Raw genomic sequence first — 20,781 nt, forward strand, 5'->3', positions numbered from 1 at the left:
AATGAACATTGCAGTAGGAATATGCCTACACCGCAAAATCCTGAGTGAAAAGTAGAAAATGTACCCGTACTCTCAAAGGGAGTCATCCTCAGGTAGTTGAGGTTAAGGCTTCAATCTTCAATTTGACTCCTGAAAACACAACATTGTATTTTCTAAGCAGACTTTCAAAGATCTCTGCCTCCTAGTACTACTCATCAGTCTGACGTTCTAATTCTGTTTGGGCTAGAGGTGAGGGGTGGTAAAAACTGCTGAACCAACGCGAAGGATGGAGGGGCCTAATCTAGGCGGAGCCATTCAGTAGGTGTGGTAAAGACAGTAAAGTAAATATACACCGTCGGCATAATAGCTTTGTCACCGGTTGCACTGGCGTAACAAGTGAACAGCGGGCCGGCACGCGAGCCACAATGATCTGTATTTTTTAATTGATACAAAAGGTTTTGAATGTGCTCGGCTCAACTGCAGCCATCTCAACACTTCTCACTACGTAAACAACATATTGTCTGTGAAGATAAGAGCCTTAACATCTGTCTTCTCTTCCTGTTGTCCTTCACATTAAAGTGTCCCCCTTTACTCCCAATGCACGACATTTTACCCAGGTTAATATAACAGGAAATAGGTGTAACAGAGGCAGCGTGATACAGAAAGGGGATGCGTCTCATCGCCACACGCTGCAAGTAATCTATGCTTTAGCACCGTCTAAAATCAGGATGGGCATCGGGCCTGCAAATCTGGCATCGGCGGGCTCTATTTATTAAGAAATGCTGCCATCTTCAATTTGACCGCTGACAGTCAGCGCTGAAAACATAGCGCTGTCTTTTCCCACCTAACCTGACAAAGAGAATCGACGTGCGACTCTTTCCTCTCATTTTCCTCTGACTGAGCCAGAAGAACAGGGGAGATGCAGTAATGAGCCTTTCAGGCTCTCTCCTCTCTAGTTCTAAGAGACTGGCTATCGATTACAACATCAAACCACAGGCTCTGATAGATCCACAGGGATTGGGCCGGGGCTCCACAGTAAGGCTGCTGTTGTAGCGATTAACATCTAAACATGAATCAGCAACCAGGGGTCGTGACCCCGCCAAAGGAACAGACCAGACGACACATACACCACCCCTCACCCTTTGACCCCTAGACTTGCATTACAGGCTCTTGTTCCCCCACGAGAACGCTCTGACAACTCCCAGGCAACAGCTGGCGTGGGAAGGGAACGCGGAGACGGGCGGGATCAGGTTTGACTTTGAAATCTGGAGCAGTCGCCTGGCCTCGCGGCGGGGAGAACATGGCAGACATGCAGCGTTGCCAAAGTAGTTAGGTATGAATGAGAGAGAAGAGATGTCTACGGTAATACATAAATGATAATTCTCTCTGTTGAAGAGAACGTGTTCAGAAATGATTCTGGTATTCCTTGTGAAAACACAGAGGCATAATTATCTTCAGGCCAGCCAAGTATGACCTTCACTTCAGCCATGTGTCCATGCTTTGAATATACAATGCCTGTGCTAAAAACTGTGTTTTTTTTGTTGTTGTTTTTTATCGAGACAAATAATCATGCCTTGTGGCTCTGTGAGAGTGAGTGTATAAAGTGGGTGGAGGTTGCCATGGAGATGACCTAGTGTTTGCCAGAGGGCCGTGCCTCACCTGCCAGGTGGCCAAGCCGGTCGGCCGGCATGGAGAGGAGAGAGTCGACGATGGCCGCCCTTCGCTGGAGGAGGGTGGAGATCATCTCGAAGCCCTCCGGGCCCAGCAGCTCAAACAGCTGGAGGAAGAAACCGGGCAGAAAAGTGGTCGGATGAGCCAAGAATATTCGACACACACACACACACACACACAGCGGTAAACAAAACACACAGCATACACATCCTATGGTTTATACCCCTCCCGAACACGCCTTCCAGTGCCAAGAATGAGCACCTGGTAATTACCATCCGCCTGGTACAGAATATGCTCTGCCGCTTAGCCTCCCAAACACAACCACCTGGCACTTAGCTGGTGACAGAAAAGAAAACGACGGAAAAAGAGCAAGAACAAGAAAAACGCAGGGTATGCGATATACAGAGAGCCAGAGACAAAAACCGAAGCAGAAGAAAATTATACGCTGAGTGGAGGCTGCGTTTCTCTAGTCTAAAACAATAGCCAGGATCGTCATTGCAGGTTTGCCGGCAGGATCTTTCTAAGCAAGGGACTGATACTTGCAGGTGCGGTAATTGAAAAATAACAGGCCTGAAGCCAGGGAGGTAATTTGAAATTATAACAAACGTTCCACAACAACAACAACAATAATACTGTAGCTGTTTTCCCCTCAGGTGTCCAGGGTTAATTTTGACAGCAGATTTTGATTTAGTTTACTCATAGCCTTTCGAATGAAATGTAATTTCATATTTTAGTCATCTGAAATGTTTTAGTTCTAGTCTAGTTTAGTTGACTAAATGTCATAAGGGTTAGGGTTAGGGTTAGGGTTTAGTCATAAGACTAAAAATACATTTGATTTAAATCAACAAAAATGTATTTTGACAGGCCTTGATGGCGTCATAATGCCTGACTTTACATTTGGTTAACCCATTTAGTGCTCCAGACATGAACGGGTTAAATGCCCAGCGCGCCTTTCGCCTGCTCTGTCCGCGGCCAGTCTCTTATTTTGAAGGCCAGAAGTTGAAGTGGTCATCATCCCATGCGGTTGCAGTAATGGCCGATCGTTGCCTTTCAGCTTGTGTTATAATAGCGAGAATCTAATGCCATCCTTGGCTTCAAAAGTGTTTTTTGGAGAAAATAGACATTAAAGATGAGATAGACCGTCGGCCTCCATGTTAAGGGATTACTATTTTGTGCACGTGGATCCGCGATGATGATGAATCGGCGAGTCCAATCGTGCCAGCACTTTCCAACGGACCGTATGGTAAGATTGCCAGCTTTACTGTATATACAGTATATAGTGCGAGTATACTCGGGATCGGCACTCCGAGTACTCGAGTATTTTTCACGAGTATTCTCGGGATCGGCTACAAATGGGTTAAATGCTGAAAATAGCCGATCTACAAGCTCAAGCATGTTGCCCAAACATAAAATGACTTTTTATGTCTTTTAATGTCTTTTAGTTCTACTGGATCTCTCCTCCACTAGTCCCTCCCACATTTTAGTCTGGTTTTCGTCAGTGAAGGAAAGGTAGTCAACGAACATTTATTTGTGAATTTCGTTTTAGTCTTCTGGTATCAGAATGTGTTCGGCGCTTGCTTGGGGAAGATGGAGGACTGGTGTGCTCTTTCACTGGGTCTTCTCTAGGGATGGCAAAAGCCATCGCAGCGGGAGGACTAGAGGAACAGACGCACTTTGATGATGTCAGGTCAGCTGTAGCCTTTGTTGGGGTTACCTTTGTGTCTCTCTGTGATGTATTATATACATACCCCCCTCATTCTATGAGTACCTGTGAATGTTTGATGTTGTTTATTATGGTTTGTTTACAGATTCTGTGTGCGTGTGCGCGTAAGTGCGTGCGTGGTTGTTTTGTACCTACAATACTGTACTCGCGAAGCTTTACGGCCACTCATATGAATTCTGTCCTTGGGAATTGATTGAAAAAGTTGAAGTGGAGGATGAGGTGAGGCCTACTGGGAATACGTGACAGAGGGCCTTTTATCCTTACTGTAGATGAGAACAAGCAACAGAATGAGGCCACCCAGCAAGCAAACCTTCCTTACAACCCTTGGTCAGCCAAAGACAGCAAAACAAGGATAGTTCTACGACTGTATAGTACCCCTCATGCTATAGATCACAATCAAAGCAGCCCTGTCAGCACAGACCACTGAGTACATATACATCCATTTCCGATAGGGAGTTGGAACCATTATAATTCATCTAGCTCATTACTGCACGTTGTCACGGCGTGCATGGTTCGAAATGCTTTAACTGTATCGCCCATCTGTCTCCCCATCCCTTTAAGTAGTAGACTGACTGCAACACGACGATCAAAATTACCTTTCAGATCCCCTATATATATATATAATCAAAATGGTCTCCTCCTACACAGCTCCATCCACAAAATGTCATCATTACAAATGAGAAATAATAGGAAGCGGGTCCTCCACTGTCAGGTCTAATGGCGGCTGGACGCCGAGCCTTTAAACTTTGCTGTTGACTTTGGAGTCACACAGAGGGGGTGAGGAGAGAGCGGGGAGCGCGCGCACACAAAGGGCACTCTACATCTAAAGGTGTCAGTGGGTGAGTTCGCCTCCAAATGTCAACTACGTGAGGAGAACATTAGAACAGAGTGTACAGGCCTGGACCCGGTATCACAATATACTGTTATACTGCCATGGAGCGAGAGAGAGAGAGAGAGAGAGAGAGAGAGAGAGAGAGAGAGAGAGAGAGAGAGAGAGAGGGAGAGAGAGAGAGAGAGAGACAGAGGAGAGAGAGAGAGAGAGAGAGAGAGGGAGAGAGAGAGAAAGGGGAAAGACGGACAGACAGAGGAGAGACAGACAGAGGGAGGGAAGAGTGGATAGATAGGGCAGAGAGAGAGAGAGAGACGGACACAGAGACAGAGAGAGACAGAGAGAGAGACACGTCCAAAATGAACACCAGTCAAGTGCCAAATGTGGGCAGATCTTTCATTTGGTGTGTAAGTTTCAGAACCAACCGACGCTTTGGCGGGTGACTTTTTTTGCAACAAAATATCAGCCTTGGTGGCTCAGTGCAAGAATGATTTGTAAACATAGTACTTGGTGGTGCTCAACATACCAGTTATGTCATAGACTCATAGTGTTGGAGTGTTCCCCAATTCGTTACTTGCCTCACAGTGCTGGCGGCATGCGCTACATATCCCCTTTGTGCACTTAACATTTAGGCATTTTAATAAATGCATATCACATATTTGTAACTTCTTTATCGCTTCACTTCAAGGATGTCTTTTAGACAGACCTGAAGATGAAACTTGATGCTTTCATTTTAAAATCGTTATAACTCAATATAGTGTTTGATTTATTTAAATTTGAACCAATCAGCTCTGACCACTCTTTTTTATTCACCACCATAATGTGTTAGGGGGGCGTGTCCCAGAAAACGTTTTTATTAGCGGGGGAACACTTTGGATATCATCTCCACAGCTCTTATACAGGGAGCTTAATTAATAACTGAAAATAGCAGTTCTACAAGCTCACAACGCGTCGCACGTAGATCGGCTATTTTCGGTGCGCAACATGCTTCCAAATGACTGAAATCTGTGATGGCGACTGAGAACTTTAATCCATGGAACCTACAGTAACCACCAAACGTTGTGTCATCTGAATTATTAGCACAAAATACGTTAGACAGACATGGACATACAGACAGTTACAGAGGGGGAGAGAGAGAGAGAGAGAGAGAGAGAGAGAGAGAGAGAGAGAGAGAGAGAGAAAGAGAGACAGCAAGAGAGACAGCGAAGCAAATGGATGAAGGTGGAGAGAGAGTAAAGAGCAAACATTTATTAGACAATGTGAAAAGAAAGAAAGAAAGAAATAATGGAAGGAATCCAGAAATAAATAAGAAAGGAAGCCTTTCTGAAACACAACTGATTATTTATGGATGGAAACTAAAGCTGGTTTACAGCAGGCTAAGAAACAACAGCGTAGTCTACAGGGGGGGCGTTCTAATTATGACCCTCAGATTGGATTCAACATAATATTATTAATCCAGTAGGTGAATATTATTCATCTCTATCTCTCTCTCTCTCTCTCTCTCTGTGCAACATACTGTACACACAAAGCCACAGGCAAGCAGCTACTGCTACAGACACACAAACATACTCAATACACACACAGACACACACACACACACACACACACACACACACACACACACACACACACACACACAAGCACATCATTTATGCAATCATGAGAGAAGAAGAAACAGATGATTGCCTAATAAATTATATTAATTAACTGGTGTGTCAGTCTCATTTTTGCTCTGTTCGCCTGAAGCTGGACAGGGTATGAGAGAGAGAGAGAGAGAAGAGAGAGAGAGAGAGAGAGAGAGAGAGAGAGAGAGAGAGAGAGAGAGAGAGAGAGAGAGAGAACATTAGAGTGAAGCAGCCTATAGACCATATTCACCGGGTGGCCATGTTTGCATTTTGCAAAGAAAAACCTTGGGTGGCAAAGGGTGGCATGTTATTAACATAATGGCAAGATGGCCTCCATGTGAATATGGTCTATATGGCACTATGTAGATCATGTCAAAGTGTATGTCTCACGTAATTAGCGTACAGAGCCCCATTTGAAATGCCATGGACCCCCATAAGAGAAGATTCTTTATGGCTAAAGCAGTGATTCTCAACCGACCAGTTTGATATGCATTAGACCACGCACCCCCATTTGATGGCATTTCTTTTTAAATATCAGTCATCCAAAACTACACTGTAAAATCACTAGTGTTTTAACTCTGAGAATGTACAAATGGAACCAAATGCACCCTTGAGTTACAGACCCATCAGGTCCATTTATATAAATCATTTGCCTTGGGGACCCCCTGGCTGGAACTGCCTCAAGGACCCCATTTTGAGAACCAATGGCATATAGCAGTGGTTCTCAACCTTTACAAGTCATGACGCCCAAAAATAATCATATTTGAACTGGGGAAGCGCACCCTGACAAGCACTTGGAAATAGTAGAAGCTGAGACATTACAGTTTGACTCGGTTCTACAGATATATATTGTGAAAATAACAGATCTACAAGCTCGCAGTGGCTCGCGTTGCAAGGCGTTGTCAGCTTGTAGATCGGCTATTTCCAAAAATGTTTGCCTCTTTCTTATATCATTTAACAATTTGGCAAATGTTTGACCAGTTTTTATTGTATAGTTTGTTGATTACTTTTGATGCGGTAATGGTCTTTTTCTTTAAAGGACCAGGTCACCTCTGGGACAACCAGATCTTATTTTATTGTTGTGTGGGACACGATCAACACAATCCTGAGTTATTTTTTGTGTTCAATCAGTGTTTTTAGATATTTTAGTATTTCAGCCGATTTCAGCATGCTACAACTGGTCATATGATGCAAAATGCATCATATGACCAGTTGTAGCATGCTGAAATACTAACATATCTAAAAACACAGATTGAACCTGGTCCTAAGATTAGAAAGGTATTAAATGTCCTTAAACTGTCAATTCACTGTCATCTGGGGACCCCAAAAAGATCCCGTGGGGACCCCCCTGGGGGTCCCGACCCACAGATTGAGAGCCCCTGGCCTATAGGATGGGAGATGTACCACCGCTTTCACTGTTCCCCCAATAACCTGCCAAAACTTTTTAATGAGTTGTTTTCATTTGTTCTTAAATCAGCCAACAGCCCAGTGTTTATCCCTGAGTCTACAGTGCTTCAGATGTCTTCCTGCCTTTTTACCATAAGTCTCACAAGACTTGATAATACAGAGGACCTTAATGCAAATCCTCTCTAAATAATCACAAGGTCTCGGCGTCCTCTGTATAGAATGTACAGAATCCAGGCAGCTTAAGACTGAAATCTGCATTCCGTTTTAACTTTCCCTTTGTGTGTAAAGACCTAAGAGCCCGACTGAAAGCCAGACTTCTTATCTGGATCCAAAGACGATTCCTACAGTATGTTGGAGAATCCTAGATCACCGATTACCAACATAATACTTGATTTCATTTGATAAAAGTTTTGAGATAATTTAGATAAAGGTAAAGATTTTTGGAATATAGTGAAATGCCCATAAAGGGCATGCCAGTTTGAAAGTGGTTAGAAATCGGGAAACATCGGCTGCATAATTCATTAACTCTCAAATACCTGGAACGCGCCCGAGTCGCGTTAGATTTTAACCACTTTAACCATTATTGTATGCTTTAACCTTAGAAAAATAGCAGATATACAAGCTCACAGCGCAGCACCGAGTGCCGCGCTGCGAGCTTGTAGATCTGCTATTTTTGAAAAATCGTGAAAATGTGTGCAAGTCTATGAATATCTTTGACCCGATTTTTGACCCGACTTCAAAATCCTTCCTCTAAATCCGTGGTTCTCAAACCTTTTCATGTCAAGGACCCCCAAAATTACAGGTATTTAGCCACGGACCCCCATCTCAAAATATGTCGTTCCAGGGACCCCCCAGAAGCAAATATTTGATTTACAAATGTTCGCTTTTAAATAGATATATTCAAAGACTTGCAAAGAAAAATCATGATTTTTTCAAAAATAGCAGATCTACAAGCTCGCAGCGCGGCACTCGGTGCCGCGCTGTGAGCTTGTATATCTGCTATTTTTCAATGGTTAAAGTAGTCAATAATCCTAGGCCTAAATGGGTTAAAAAAAAAATCCCCCGGGGGATGTTAAAGTGCCTTCATCTTCAGTTAAGGTCAAAACTGCTCATAGCAATTCCAGACTTGTGGTTCAGAACATAAAGGCCATGGCTGACATGGCCCGGGAGTAGAACCACCACCCCTGGACGAAGCCCTGTAGACAACCCCCCGGTGTAGGTCAAGGTTATGGCAATCAGATGTAACGCCATGACACTAACCTTACCTCTGGGACGGATCAAACTTTACGTTGCTGAAATGCCAAGTTCAGTCTTACACCTGACCTTTTTTTGAACCAGTGCCAGTATCTCACAGATTGGAAATGTGTACAACATCAGTATCGGAAATTAGTATAGCCGATGTGTCACGCTCATTATTGGTGAAAATGTTCACACATTTTAAATGTGTCTATTTGTGTTTTAAAAAAAAGTTTAAACTTAAACTTTTCAAATGTATTCGAAAATATCGGTCAAAACATTGGTAGTCGAATAACATGTCAGATACAGTACCGTACATGTATGTTTACTGTTTGCTACAAAACAGAGAATAAAAATTAAGTGTTTAAACATCGGCAGTCGGACTCTCCAGTCGACATCGGACCCCAAAAATGTGTCATGGGTCTGGCCTTACTGGCGTGCAGTAGGGCAGTGTTTCTCAATCTTTTTTGGCTAGAGTACCCCCTTTCGCAGACTTTTTAATCCAAGTACCCCCTTTACCCGACAACAACATTTTCCCAACTGCAATTAAAACCATAACTAGCGGTATATAACGTTATAACCCCCCCTTTCACAAAAAGTTAAAAAAGGGTGAGAGTTTCAACACTGTGGCCATAACATCTTAGTCGGGAGTTAGACATGACAAAAAACACAACAAGCAACCAGGTCTATAAAAATAAGCCAAAAATAAGCAACTAGGGCTTGTGAAATGTGAAAGAATTGTGGTGTTTCTCTGGAGGAGAGTTTCGCAAAATACCTACAATATCTCAGAATAGGGAAGAACAGAGAAACATAGCCCACAAGTGCACATTCAAGTGCAGATAAACAGCTACTTTCATAACTTTTGTCTCGTCAGTGGTTAAGAATCCAGACACAATTGCACAATTTCTTTCACAATTTTTGTCTCACAAACATTCAGCTATCAGACACATTAACATTTACACCCTTCCTGTCAATTTGTCTGCAGTTTTGTAAGCTAAGCCTCTCTTCTAACTTGAATCTCACACCTGCCTTAAATACAATTTGTACTTTGCCTAATTTGACACTGACTACTGACAAACTACTATTAGTCCCATTTAAGCTAACTGTTCTGTCATGCTGATCTCAATCTGCTCATTGATACTTTTAGTATAAAATGTGAGTACTTTTTCCACCACTGATTTCACACGTGTTACCGTGTTCTCTTTCAACATCACTGCAAATGAAACGGCAGCTTTTAATCTATGCGTTTTAAATTTAAATTCTAGAAAATTACATTCAAACAACATTCAAACACATACCAGTTGCCTGGTAGCCTAATATGTAAGTTGGGTTGGCAACTGTCAGGCTCACAACAAGTTTCTCCAAGTGTCATCATTAAACATAACAGTAAAAGTTTTTTCTCCTTCTAATTCAATTGTAGTTAATTATTTAACTATGAATAATAGTATCATGGTTTATACTTCTATTTATATTTTTGGGGGCCATTATCTTGAGTACCCCCTGCAGTACCTCCGCGTACCCCTAGGGGTACACGTACCCCCATTTGAGAAACACTGCAGTAGGGCATTCACGAATAGTGATTTTTAGAATTCAAATTATTCGACCTCAAAGTATTCGAATAGTCGAATATTCAACAGGACTCGCCAAACTGTCAAATATTTAGTAAGCAAGAGGCGAACATTGTGAAAATAGCAGATCTACATGCTCACAGTATATCTGCTATTTTCACAATATTTATCTGTGAAACCGAGTCACATTAAATGTAATACCTACAATTCCAAGTGCTTGTCAGGGTGGGGTCCCCAGTTCAAATATGTTTATTTTGGGGGTCACAACGTAAAAAGGTTTGAGAAGCCCTGGTATAGAGCATTAACAAATTCATCCACCAGGGCATTGAAAGCTCATTCTTATGACTTCCTATCTAGCCAAGTTTTATAAACTATATATATTTTAAGAGAAAACAATAAAAATAAAAATAAACGAATATTCGACTTCGGTCAACAACGTCGAATAGTGACTTTGATATTCGAATATTCGAATATTTGGTGAATGCCCTAGCGTGCAGCCCATACTAACCTCATTCTGCAGCTCGTCGTCACTCTTGTGGGAGGCCAGCATCTCGAACAGGGAGGTGCAGAGCTCCTCGGGGCTGGAGGAGATCATGTTGCCTCCGTCGAGGTACTTCTCCACCTCCGCCCTCAGAGTGACCCCGTCCCCAAAGCCCTGGGCAGAGGAAGCCCCCGATGGGGAGCCGTCCCCCTGACCCGCGCCCCTGCTCCGGGCACCCTGGTGGTGGCTGTTGAGGAAGCTGTTGAAGTCCAGGCCCGCGTCCTCGTCCGAGCCCTCGGCCGGGGGCAGCTCTTCCACGGGGTCGAGGGTGTAGCAGTCGTAGGAGAAGGCGATGTTGCGTCCGAAGGCGGAGGCGTTGAGTTTGCGGCTGTGGTAGGAGCTGACGAAGTCCTCCACCTGGGCAGTGTTCATTTTGACAGCAAATTTAGATTACAGTTAGTCAAAGTGATGGTCTGGTGTCATGGCCATTTCCGGTCGCCACTGTCAGTTTCGGTCATATTTTAGTCGACTAAATCTACAGTTGATTTTGTCGTTAAAAAATTATTTTGGCTGATCTTGGTGACGTCGTAATGGCTGATTTTATACTTGGTTGAAAATAGCCAATCTACAAGCGGTGTACAAGCTTGTACATCTATTTTTCAACAAATAGTCAACAAAAGTTTTTAGTCTTAGTTTTAGTCGAGGATATTAACAGCACTGCTGACCTGGGACTCTCCGAGTGGAGCCACGGCCCGCGTCACTGCCGCGCAGGAGGCCTCGGCCGCGGAGGCGGGGAAGGGGCCGAACATCTGCTTTATGGCCCTGGACTCCTCCGTCCCCACGTGGTCTTTGTTGTGGAAGGTCTCGAAGAGAAAGACGGCGGCGCTTTCGATGGCGTCCTGGCCATTTTCAACCCCCACTGGCAAAGGAAGAAGAGACACAAGGTACTGAGCGAGTCATATCATCATCATGGGCTGTCATAATCATTAGTGAACAAATTAAGCCCATTTCAAAAGAGCAATTTCTAGCTGAGGTTTGTACCGGTCGTCATTTTAATGATTATGATTATTGTGCAACAACTACTATCACCATGCTGTTACCATTAGGGGTATCTGGCTTTTGCAAAAGCTAGCCTACAGTATGTTATTCTGCGTTGTTTTGTTTCTTTCACCGGGAGACACATTCTTTGCTAAGCGGTAGCACCTTAAATTGCTCCTCTGAGAAGATGTAGAGGCTGGAGAAAAGAAAGCACTGGCCGTTTAAAAAGAGATACTGTAATGCCACTGCATTTCATTTGAATAATATTCCAAACAATTTAAAGCTTAACTAGAAGCAGGCTTAACAAAAGGAATGCGGACTAATTGTCCAATTAGGGGAGGGGGGGAAAAGAAATGTCAGAGACGCAGAGAGAAAAATGGGTTGTGGGTGGGTGGGTGGGTGTGGGTGTGTGTCTGTGGAGAGAGAGGCAAGGAGCAGCCAGACCAGATGAAAAGGATTTAAACCAATTAAAATGGTCTAAAAGCATCTCAGCCTCCGCTCGCACGTAGCGGAGCAGAATGGCGGCTTTCATCCTTCTTCAGAGTGAGCTTAAGAGCTTCTCTTCATTTGGATCTAGTTAGATGGCTCAGAGCGACTTTGAGACAACAAAGTGGCCGGGCAGCGCCATGACAACAACAAATATTGTGTTACTCTTGACTGTCATCGCCAATAGAGAAAGAGAGAGAGAAAGAGACCACGCCAATGATGATGACGACGGGGCTTATGTGAAACGAAACCCCGTTAAATTAGCTGAGACCTCTTTATCCTGTTATTCTACAACGTGAACTCTTTGATCCGTTTACATCTACAAGCATGTTCCAATCGTGTTCATTTGTTGCCCGTGTTAAGTTTCACAACATGCTTTTGTTTAAGTTTCACAAACAAAAGCATACATTATTTATGAACCCATCCACCGTAGAGGTCTGTAGTGTCCCTCCTTTTTGCACGCCTGAGCGAGAGCGGAAAAACAGATTTGTACTAATTAGAGGTCCTTACTGGCCCCATGGCTGGCTGGCCTGGCTCCCCTTGCTAAGCTCTCGATTCAATGCATAAACACACACAACATGGCGGTCTGTCTGTCTTGTCTGTTAGGGACTGAGAGGAAGGAAGCCCTCTCGTCCTTCAGACCTCAGTCTACAGTACTGGCTGGCTGCTGAGCTCCAGCCCGGAGGTGTCCTTTTGGAGCTCTGATATCCGTCGGAGGGTGCAGGGGGGATTAGGAAGGTAGCGAGGATCCTGCCACGTCTCAATCCCCACCCCGCTGTTTTTCCCTTTGCCTTCTCCCTCCTCTGCCACCCCTTCCCCTACTCCCCCTACCTCAGCCTTGACTGGCACCTACCCGCAACACCTCCCCACCACACACACACACACACACACACACACACACACACACACACACACAGGATCAGAATAGCAATAAGAGCGGTATGGAAGGGAGACCTTGGATGCACCGCTGTCTTACTTTTGTATTTGGCAGGGATTTGGATTTAAGCTAATTATCAGGCACATCAGGGGCATATAAACGCTATTACTGTTTGGTTGCCGGGCCGCAATGACAGCCAATGGCGTGCCACATATTGTGCGTTGCATCTCTGCGGCCACCCGTTATCTCCAAGTAGGAGGCATAACCCTGCTCTTAGAGGGGGGGGGGAGGGGGGGATTTGAAACAAAAAAAATCGATCAGACTCCTCTCTCCTCCATAAAGAGACTATTTTTCTTCAACTGTACACTGTAGGATTTTTAACTGCCTGCCATTCAGTCTCACTACTCCTTCTAAAGCATTCACCGCAGGGACTTCATAAAAAACGAAAATAAAAAATTCATTACAGCTGCTGGGAACTCGGCAAGCAATGCTAAGTAATCACTCTGTACCAAAGATCAAATCATTCTGTTATATTTTCCTAGTCTCGTTGTTTGATCACCCTTCAACAAAGAAATTAGATCAGATTGATGTGAACGATAATGTGTTTCAAAGGCTGTGGAATGGATTAGAGATGAACGCATACACATACAATTCCGATACCCACAGCTTGTACATCGGTCGATACCGAGTGTCACCTTTTGCCGATGGCTTAATTTAGAAAATCTAGTGGTCCACAAAATGGAATCCTCAGTGTTCCTTGAAGGGGTTCCAAATCTATAACTAGAGGTGGAAAACACTCAAGTTAAAGTACTCGAGTATTTACTTAAGAGTAGTTTTTTTTGAGGATCTGTACTTTTAAAGTAATTTTTAAATGCTCTACTTTTACTCTTACTTTTGAGTAATTTAAAAAGTAAATACTTGTACTCGTTACTTTTCATTTGGACATTTTGACATACTGTGAAAGCAATGGAAGGTAGAGATATCAAACATATCATTTTCCGAATGTCTGTCTGTCTGAGTGAGTGTCTGTCTGTCTGTCACAACGTTTCTCCTCAGTGGCTGGAGCAATTGATCTGAAATCGCATCACCATTAGCATATGAACACACCTGACATAACTGTTTGTCACTTTCACAAATCATATGCTGTATATTAGTATTTTTATGGTGTATCTATATATCTATTCTGCATCTAGCATGAGGCATATCTATTCTGCATCTAGCATGAGGCAACATGTTTCACCAGCTCTGTGTGTGTGTGTGTGTGTGTGTGTGTGTGTGTGTGTGTGTGTGTGCGTGCGTGCGTGCGTGCGTGCGTGCGTGCGTGCGTGCGTGCGTGCGTGCGTGCGTGCGTGCGTGCGTGCGTGCGTGCGTGTGGCGGGGGGTTGTCTGGCCCTGTTACAGATGTTGTCCAAAAATCATGCAGATCGGTACACAGTATAGTAAATAATAGAGGCCAAAATTGTGAAAATAGCAGATTTATCTGCTATTTTCACAATGGAACAGATGTAGTCAAACTAATGTAATGCCAACTTCTACAATTCCAAGTGCTTGTCAGGGTGGGGGTCCGCAGTTGAAATATTATTATTTTGGGGGTCGCAGCCTGAAAAGGTTGAGAACCACTGACCTACATTTGCAGCACTTGATTTGTGTGTATTGTTTACATACAGTTTGCATTATGTATTTTCTTAAAATTTTTATTAAAAGTGGTTTTCTGGTTAGTGTTTTTCTCTTCCTGGTTAATGACATTGCATTGGGACAGCTTATGTAACCGGTAACGTGTAACATGCAGAAAGTTAAAAAAATATATACTTTTACTTTTTACTCAAAGAGTAGTTTTTAAATAGGCTACTTTTTACTCTTACTTTTGAGTAATTTCCTGGACAAGTACTTTTACTCTTACTAAAAAAGTAACAGTACTCTTACTTTGAGTAGGAATTTTCAGTACTCTTTCCACCTCTATCTATAACTGTACTGTGCACTGAAAGTGTACAGTACAAATGAAGCAATGGTGTCCTTGAAATTAAAATAAGTTTGACAACCACTGATCAAGGAATACATAGAAATGCCATTAATAATTTTTAAAGTGCAGCTGCAAGTTAAATAAGCTCCAAGTTAAATAATAATGTAAATAGTACAGTAAGAGTATAAAACGGTAGTACTGTACAACATCAACTGCAGCAAACAAAATGTTCTTACTATTATGAAATATCGGATCGTCGTCATAGACTGGCATCCTCGCTGATACCGATACCAGCATTTTAGGCAGTATCGTCAGCTTTTCCGATACTGCTATGGGTATTGGCAACACCTCTAGAATGGCTTACCGATCTGTTTGGCTGCCTGAAGGATGCTCCTCAGCTCCTGAGAGGCGGCCTGCTGCTCAGTCTTGTCCTGGCGCTGTGAACAAAACTGGACAATCTTCTGCCACGTGAGGCCCTCTCTGGCAAACAGCTCCTGTCTCTTCAAGCGCTTGTTCTAACAAACAATAGACAATGGGGAGAAACATATACTGTAAAAGTGGACATTGTTATTATTCAACCTCAAAGTATTCGAATATTCGACAGGACTGGCCAAACTGTCAAATATTAAGTAAGCAAGAGGCGAACGTGCGTTGTGAGCATGTAGATCTGCTATTTTCACAATATTTATCTGTGGAACCGAGTCACATTAAATGTAATCTATCTATAAATGCGAGAAGTCTCTGCGTGTCTGTCTGCGTGTATGTACCTACAATTCCAAGTGCTTGTCAGGGTGGGGGTCCCAGTTCAAATATGTTTATTTTGGGGGTCAGGGCCTAAAAAGGTTTGAGAACCCCTGGTATAGAGCATTAACAAATTCATCCACCAGGGGCACTGACAACTCATTCTTATGACTTCCTATCTAGCCAAGTTCTATAAACTATATATTTTTTAAAGAGAAAAAAGCAAATTTTCGACTTTGGTGAACAACGCCGAATTGACTTTGATATTCAAATATTCAAATATTTGGTGAATGCCCTATTATATACACAATTTTTTTTTTTTTATAATTGAACACAATTGTACGGATGCACTTTTTGTTTGTGCATCATACAAATAGAACCAAACAAAACTTGGTTCATTCATATAGTACTTCGTTGTATGACGCCGTGACTCACAGAAAATAGCCAATCTACAAGCTAACAATGTGTTGTGACGGGACAGATTCATACGCCAATGGCGGAGGAAACCACGACACCAACTCTGGGGGAGCCTGGGATCAAACTGGAAACCCTTCCGGTTCCCAAGCAGCTGCTCTACCTCCTGAGCTACTGCCGCCACTGTATACTGTATACATTATAAATTGTTTTAACCTCTGCCAATTCAGAGCAATAACGTATTGTTTGCTTGCTTTGTTTGTTTAGTTTAATTTGGGGGGCACCACAAATCAACAAAGTAATTATGCTTAGGGAACCCAAATGGCCAGCAACAGCCCTGGGTGTATTGCATTGAGAATTGTTCATTCAGAACCATTATTATCTTACACTCCAGACCAGACCAGCCAACTAATTAGGTTGCTTCTGAAGTTAACATTGTGTACCTAATTGAATTAAATTGAGGTTTGCCATTAACCAACAACGAGACTCGTGTTTGTTTCTCAGTTAGTTAGGGAAAGTTAGCCGAGTCTAGGAACTAAATGCTTACCAATAGCTTTCTACACAAATGTGTTCATAAAGGTGTTTACTATCATCTCTGAACTTTTTTCAAACCCAACTCCCTTGGGACACTTTGTGGGAGCTAATCAAAGTTGGGGTCTCGTTGACTTTACTATACAGAAAAATACACAAAAAATAAATCTGCTTTAAGTAGCATGCGAGGGGTCAAAATAGGGGGTTTTCATGATTCTGAATCCAATGCAAGCATTTGTTTTGCACAAAAAATATTCCTTGGGCAAAAAAACGTCCCCCATAAAACTATGGTTTAGTGTAGGGATGGGACGATATGAAAATGTCATATCACGATTATTGTGACAAAAGAAATCGCGATTTACGATATTATCACGATAATCAAAATCCATTATCCTGGGGCGGAAGTGCGGAACATTTGAGTGCAGAGAGTGAAAAAAAGACTGTATCACGTATGTATATTATAAGTACATTTTCCAATTATAGAGGGTTTAAGTGGTACCGGATATGCAGCTTGGCAAATAAAAGGTGAATTGATCCCAGTGCATGACGGAGGACGATATCACGAAATATTAAATCTCCACGATACGATTATCGTGAGTGTTTTTTATCACGATAAACGATAATATCGCTTATCGTCCCATCCCTAGTTTAGTGATGAGTCGTCACTTTTAACAATGTTGTACTTTCCACCATTGACACAAAAATCATAACTGTTCACACAACTCTTGTCACAGAATGGAGCAGTGCAGTGTGGCGCCGTGGACTTATTTGGCCTCAGAGTGGACGTGGAATGGAGGTATTAGATAACACCAACACATTTCCAAGAAAATAGGAAAGCTTAGTTGTATATTTTCCTCTTGTTCAAATTTAAAATGGCTCTCTGTAATTATCCCCGAGGCTGACTGTTGCCTTGTTGGGAGTCTTTAAGATAAGCAGCGCACACACACACACACACACACACACACACACACACACACACACACAAAAGATAAGGAGTGTGCACACACACACAAGTGCACGTGCACATGCGCGTGGGCACACGCACGCACGCACGCACGCACGCACACGCACACACACACACACACACACACACACACACACACACACACACACACACACACACACACACACACACGGGTATAGTATAGAAAACTGAGTTTTGTTATTTGTTTCCAAGAAGAAAAAAAAATGAAAAGAGAGAAAAAAAAAAATCTTCCACGTGTCTTGAATATCAAGCTATTTAGCACACTGAATAAAAGTGAAACATGTTTTGCCTTGTGCATGCATAATTTCACAGTTGTACAGTATATGCTTCCCAAGTCCCAAACAAAATTGACTAAACATATAGCTGATTGTATGCAGTATTCACATACGTATGTGCTGCTAATATGAAGATCACAAACATGAAACAGCCACACGCTTTACAAAAATGTGTACTTTAAAGATTCGTTTTTTGGGGGCTTTTATGCCTTTGTTGACAGGACAGTAGACTGACAGGAATGGGGGGGCGAGATGGGGAGTGACACGTGGCAAAGGTCGTCCGGATCGGGAATCGAACCGACGCCCGCCACCAGGCATCCATGCCTATGTGGCAATGCCTAAGTGGTATGCGCCAGGACCAGTAAGCCAGCGGGCGCCCCACAAAAATGTGTACTTTGACACTCTGGTGCAGGTTGCAGTTTTTTTTTTGTATATCTCTGTCAAGCCCCTCACATATCAACAACCCACAGGTTAGCACAGCGTTAAGACCTGGCTACATAGTGAGAGGATTTGAAATAATCTTTTCCCATTTTACAGTGGGGGTATTGCTATCTCCTCGGGTCAGGAAGTTCAGCCTGGGAGGCCAGGAGAAGTATTAACACAATGACTCAATTACAATCAGCACTTCCATGTCGTCTAAAAACTAGAGTATTTTAACACAAGCTTAGAGATAATCTTGGGAGTGACCCTCGGTCCTCTTTCCCCTGAAGCAGCAGTTTTTTTTTCTTTTTCTCAGAGGATTTAACTGAGGGGTTGAGCGGGGCAAAAGCATAGCTGTGTGACAAACGGTCCCAACTTAATTTAAAGTCTGAAGTAGAAGCACAGAGAGTAGAAAGAAATGTGAGATACTGAAGTGACATGAGTGTGAAGATATGACAGACACTAGAGGTCAACCCGCACCGGTCCACTCTCCCTCCCTCTCTCTCTCCCTCCCTCTCTCTACCTCTCGCTCTCTCTCTCACTCACACACACACACACACACACACACACACACACACACACACACACACACACACACACACACACACACACACACACACACACACACACACACACACACACACACACACACACACACACACACACACACACACACACACACACACACACACAATGAGATGAAAGCTGTCGGTAGATCTGACACAATCCAAAAGATAGTCAAGTAAGCATAGTTAGCGTACACACACACCTATTTCACAAAGCGACACAAGACGGACAGACAGTAACAAACTGCTCTTGATGGTTAGATCAAAGTCTACTTTTCTAAATGTACAGTACAAAAAAGAACTGAAGCACAAGACAGGCTTTGTTGCCAGCTAAATATAAACACATCTGCCAGAGAAAAGGGTGTTTATTTATTATTCTTTATTTATTCCTTTTTACAGGAAAAAAAGGTCTTTGGGGAGGTATTTATTTAGTTAGCATTAGCATAATTATTTTTATTAAAATTAAATGACAGTTTTATAATAAATGCTGCTAGGAGCTTCTCACAAACCACTGGACCAATCAGTGTCAGCATCTCTGTGCACCCTTTGTGCCAGTAGGTTAGGGACCTTACTGGCCTCCCAGCATGGGCACTTAAGCCCTTCCAAATTATCTAGAATGCCCACTTCGTCTTCAACATTTCACATGTCTCGGATTGTCTACCCCCATCTCCACTCCCTCAATTAGCTCCCAGTTGCTGCTCGCACAGAGTACAAAACACTGAAGTTGGCCTACAAAGCAGCCAAAAGTATCTCCAGAGCCTGATCTAACCTGAGCTAACACAGAACACTCTTCTCCCGTCTGGCTCCCAAACTGTGGCACAAACTCAGTCAGAACTGAAGACTCACTCCCAATTGTCTACTCTGCGGTAATCTGAAGATTCATGTCTTCAGACTCCACCTTAGCCCATTGCACTTGACCTAGACTTGACGACCATGCAGTTTTATGTAAAGGTTTAAATGTAATTTAGATAGCATGTTATTTAGACAGATGCCAGGTACATCCTATAGTTTGTATAGTTTCAATTTCCAGATTTAATTTCTTCTTGATATTATACAGTTTAGACCAAGGTTCCCCAATTAGTTTTCCCCAAGGGCCGAATCATGTCTAGGGTACCAAGCCGAGAGCCACAGCATTGCAGGGGGCGACAGTGGCGTTCCCGCTACTCCAGCGACAGTTCAGATATCGTCGTTGTCGGGTGAAAATTTTGTATGTCCAAAACCGTTCGTATTGCATTCATCATATTAAAATCACACCCGTGTGAACTGAGCGGTGGTCGTGGAGGCTGTGTAACAGCACTACTGGGTGGGTGCAGCGGGGTTAGTGTGCTTTACAATGCTGTAGTTTCTTCACACACTCTAATTTATTTGACCCTAAAACATTCAGTTTGCTAATAATAATAATAATACTTGACCACACATGCTGACCCACCCTTCCCCCCTGTGTGTGTGTGTGTGTGTGTGTGTGTGTGTGTGTGTGTGTGTGTGTGTGTGTGTGTGTGTGTGTGTGTGTGTGTGTGTGTGTGAACAACAGCGCCCCTCCCTTAACATGTGTGGTCAGAAAAGGTACTGCATGCTTGAGGCTACATACACGGACGGCCGGACGGATACCCACACACACGGCCACGTATAGGAGACGGTGTGACCACCGCTCAAAAATGATTTAAACTAGTGAAAACAGCCGATCTACAATCTAGTGAACTAGCCGATCTAGTGTTTTCACTACTTTTGTGAGATGGCCTTGAATGATGAAGCAGGGCTTTACTTTGCGAAAGAACGTACACATTTGGAGATACGAGGTTTCCACCCGACAACGACGATATACTAGTGTTGTTGCTGCTCTTATACCACCATTATTACTGGGGTTGGTGGGGGCCTGACAGTAGCCCCCCGCGGGCCGTAAATGGCCCGCGGGCCGCCTATTGGGGAACCCTGGTTTAGACTGATGCTAGGTTCCTGGTTTACCTATGAT

At 43.2% G+C, this 20,781-nt stretch overlaps 1 protein-coding gene across 1 annotated transcript in view; it reads right to left on the bottom strand.

The window, feature by feature from the left end:
• The window catches only part of ascc3 (activating signal cointegrator 1 complex subunit 3), a 296,191-nt gene that overhangs the window by 265,388 nt on the left and 10,022 nt on the right, over positions 1 to 20,781 (bottom strand). The window contains exons 3-6 of the mRNA XM_080751624.1: positions 15,245 to 15,395; positions 11,245 to 11,438; positions 10,547 to 10,936; positions 1,639 to 1,756 (exon numbers count right to left, since the gene is read on the bottom strand). Of these exons, the coding sequence (XP_080607750.1) occupies positions 1,639 to 1,756; positions 10,547 to 10,936; positions 11,245 to 11,438; positions 15,245 to 15,395 (853 nt within the window). The remainder of the gene's footprint in view (positions 1 to 1,638; positions 1,757 to 10,546; positions 10,937 to 11,244; positions 11,439 to 15,244; positions 15,396 to 20,781) is intronic.

This window comes from Nannobrachium achirus, assembly GCF_963921795.1.
Source record: "Nannobrachium achirus genome assembly, chromosome: 2".
Taxonomy (NCBI): Eukaryota; Metazoa; Chordata; class Actinopteri; order Myctophiformes; family Myctophidae; genus Nannobrachium; species Nannobrachium achirus.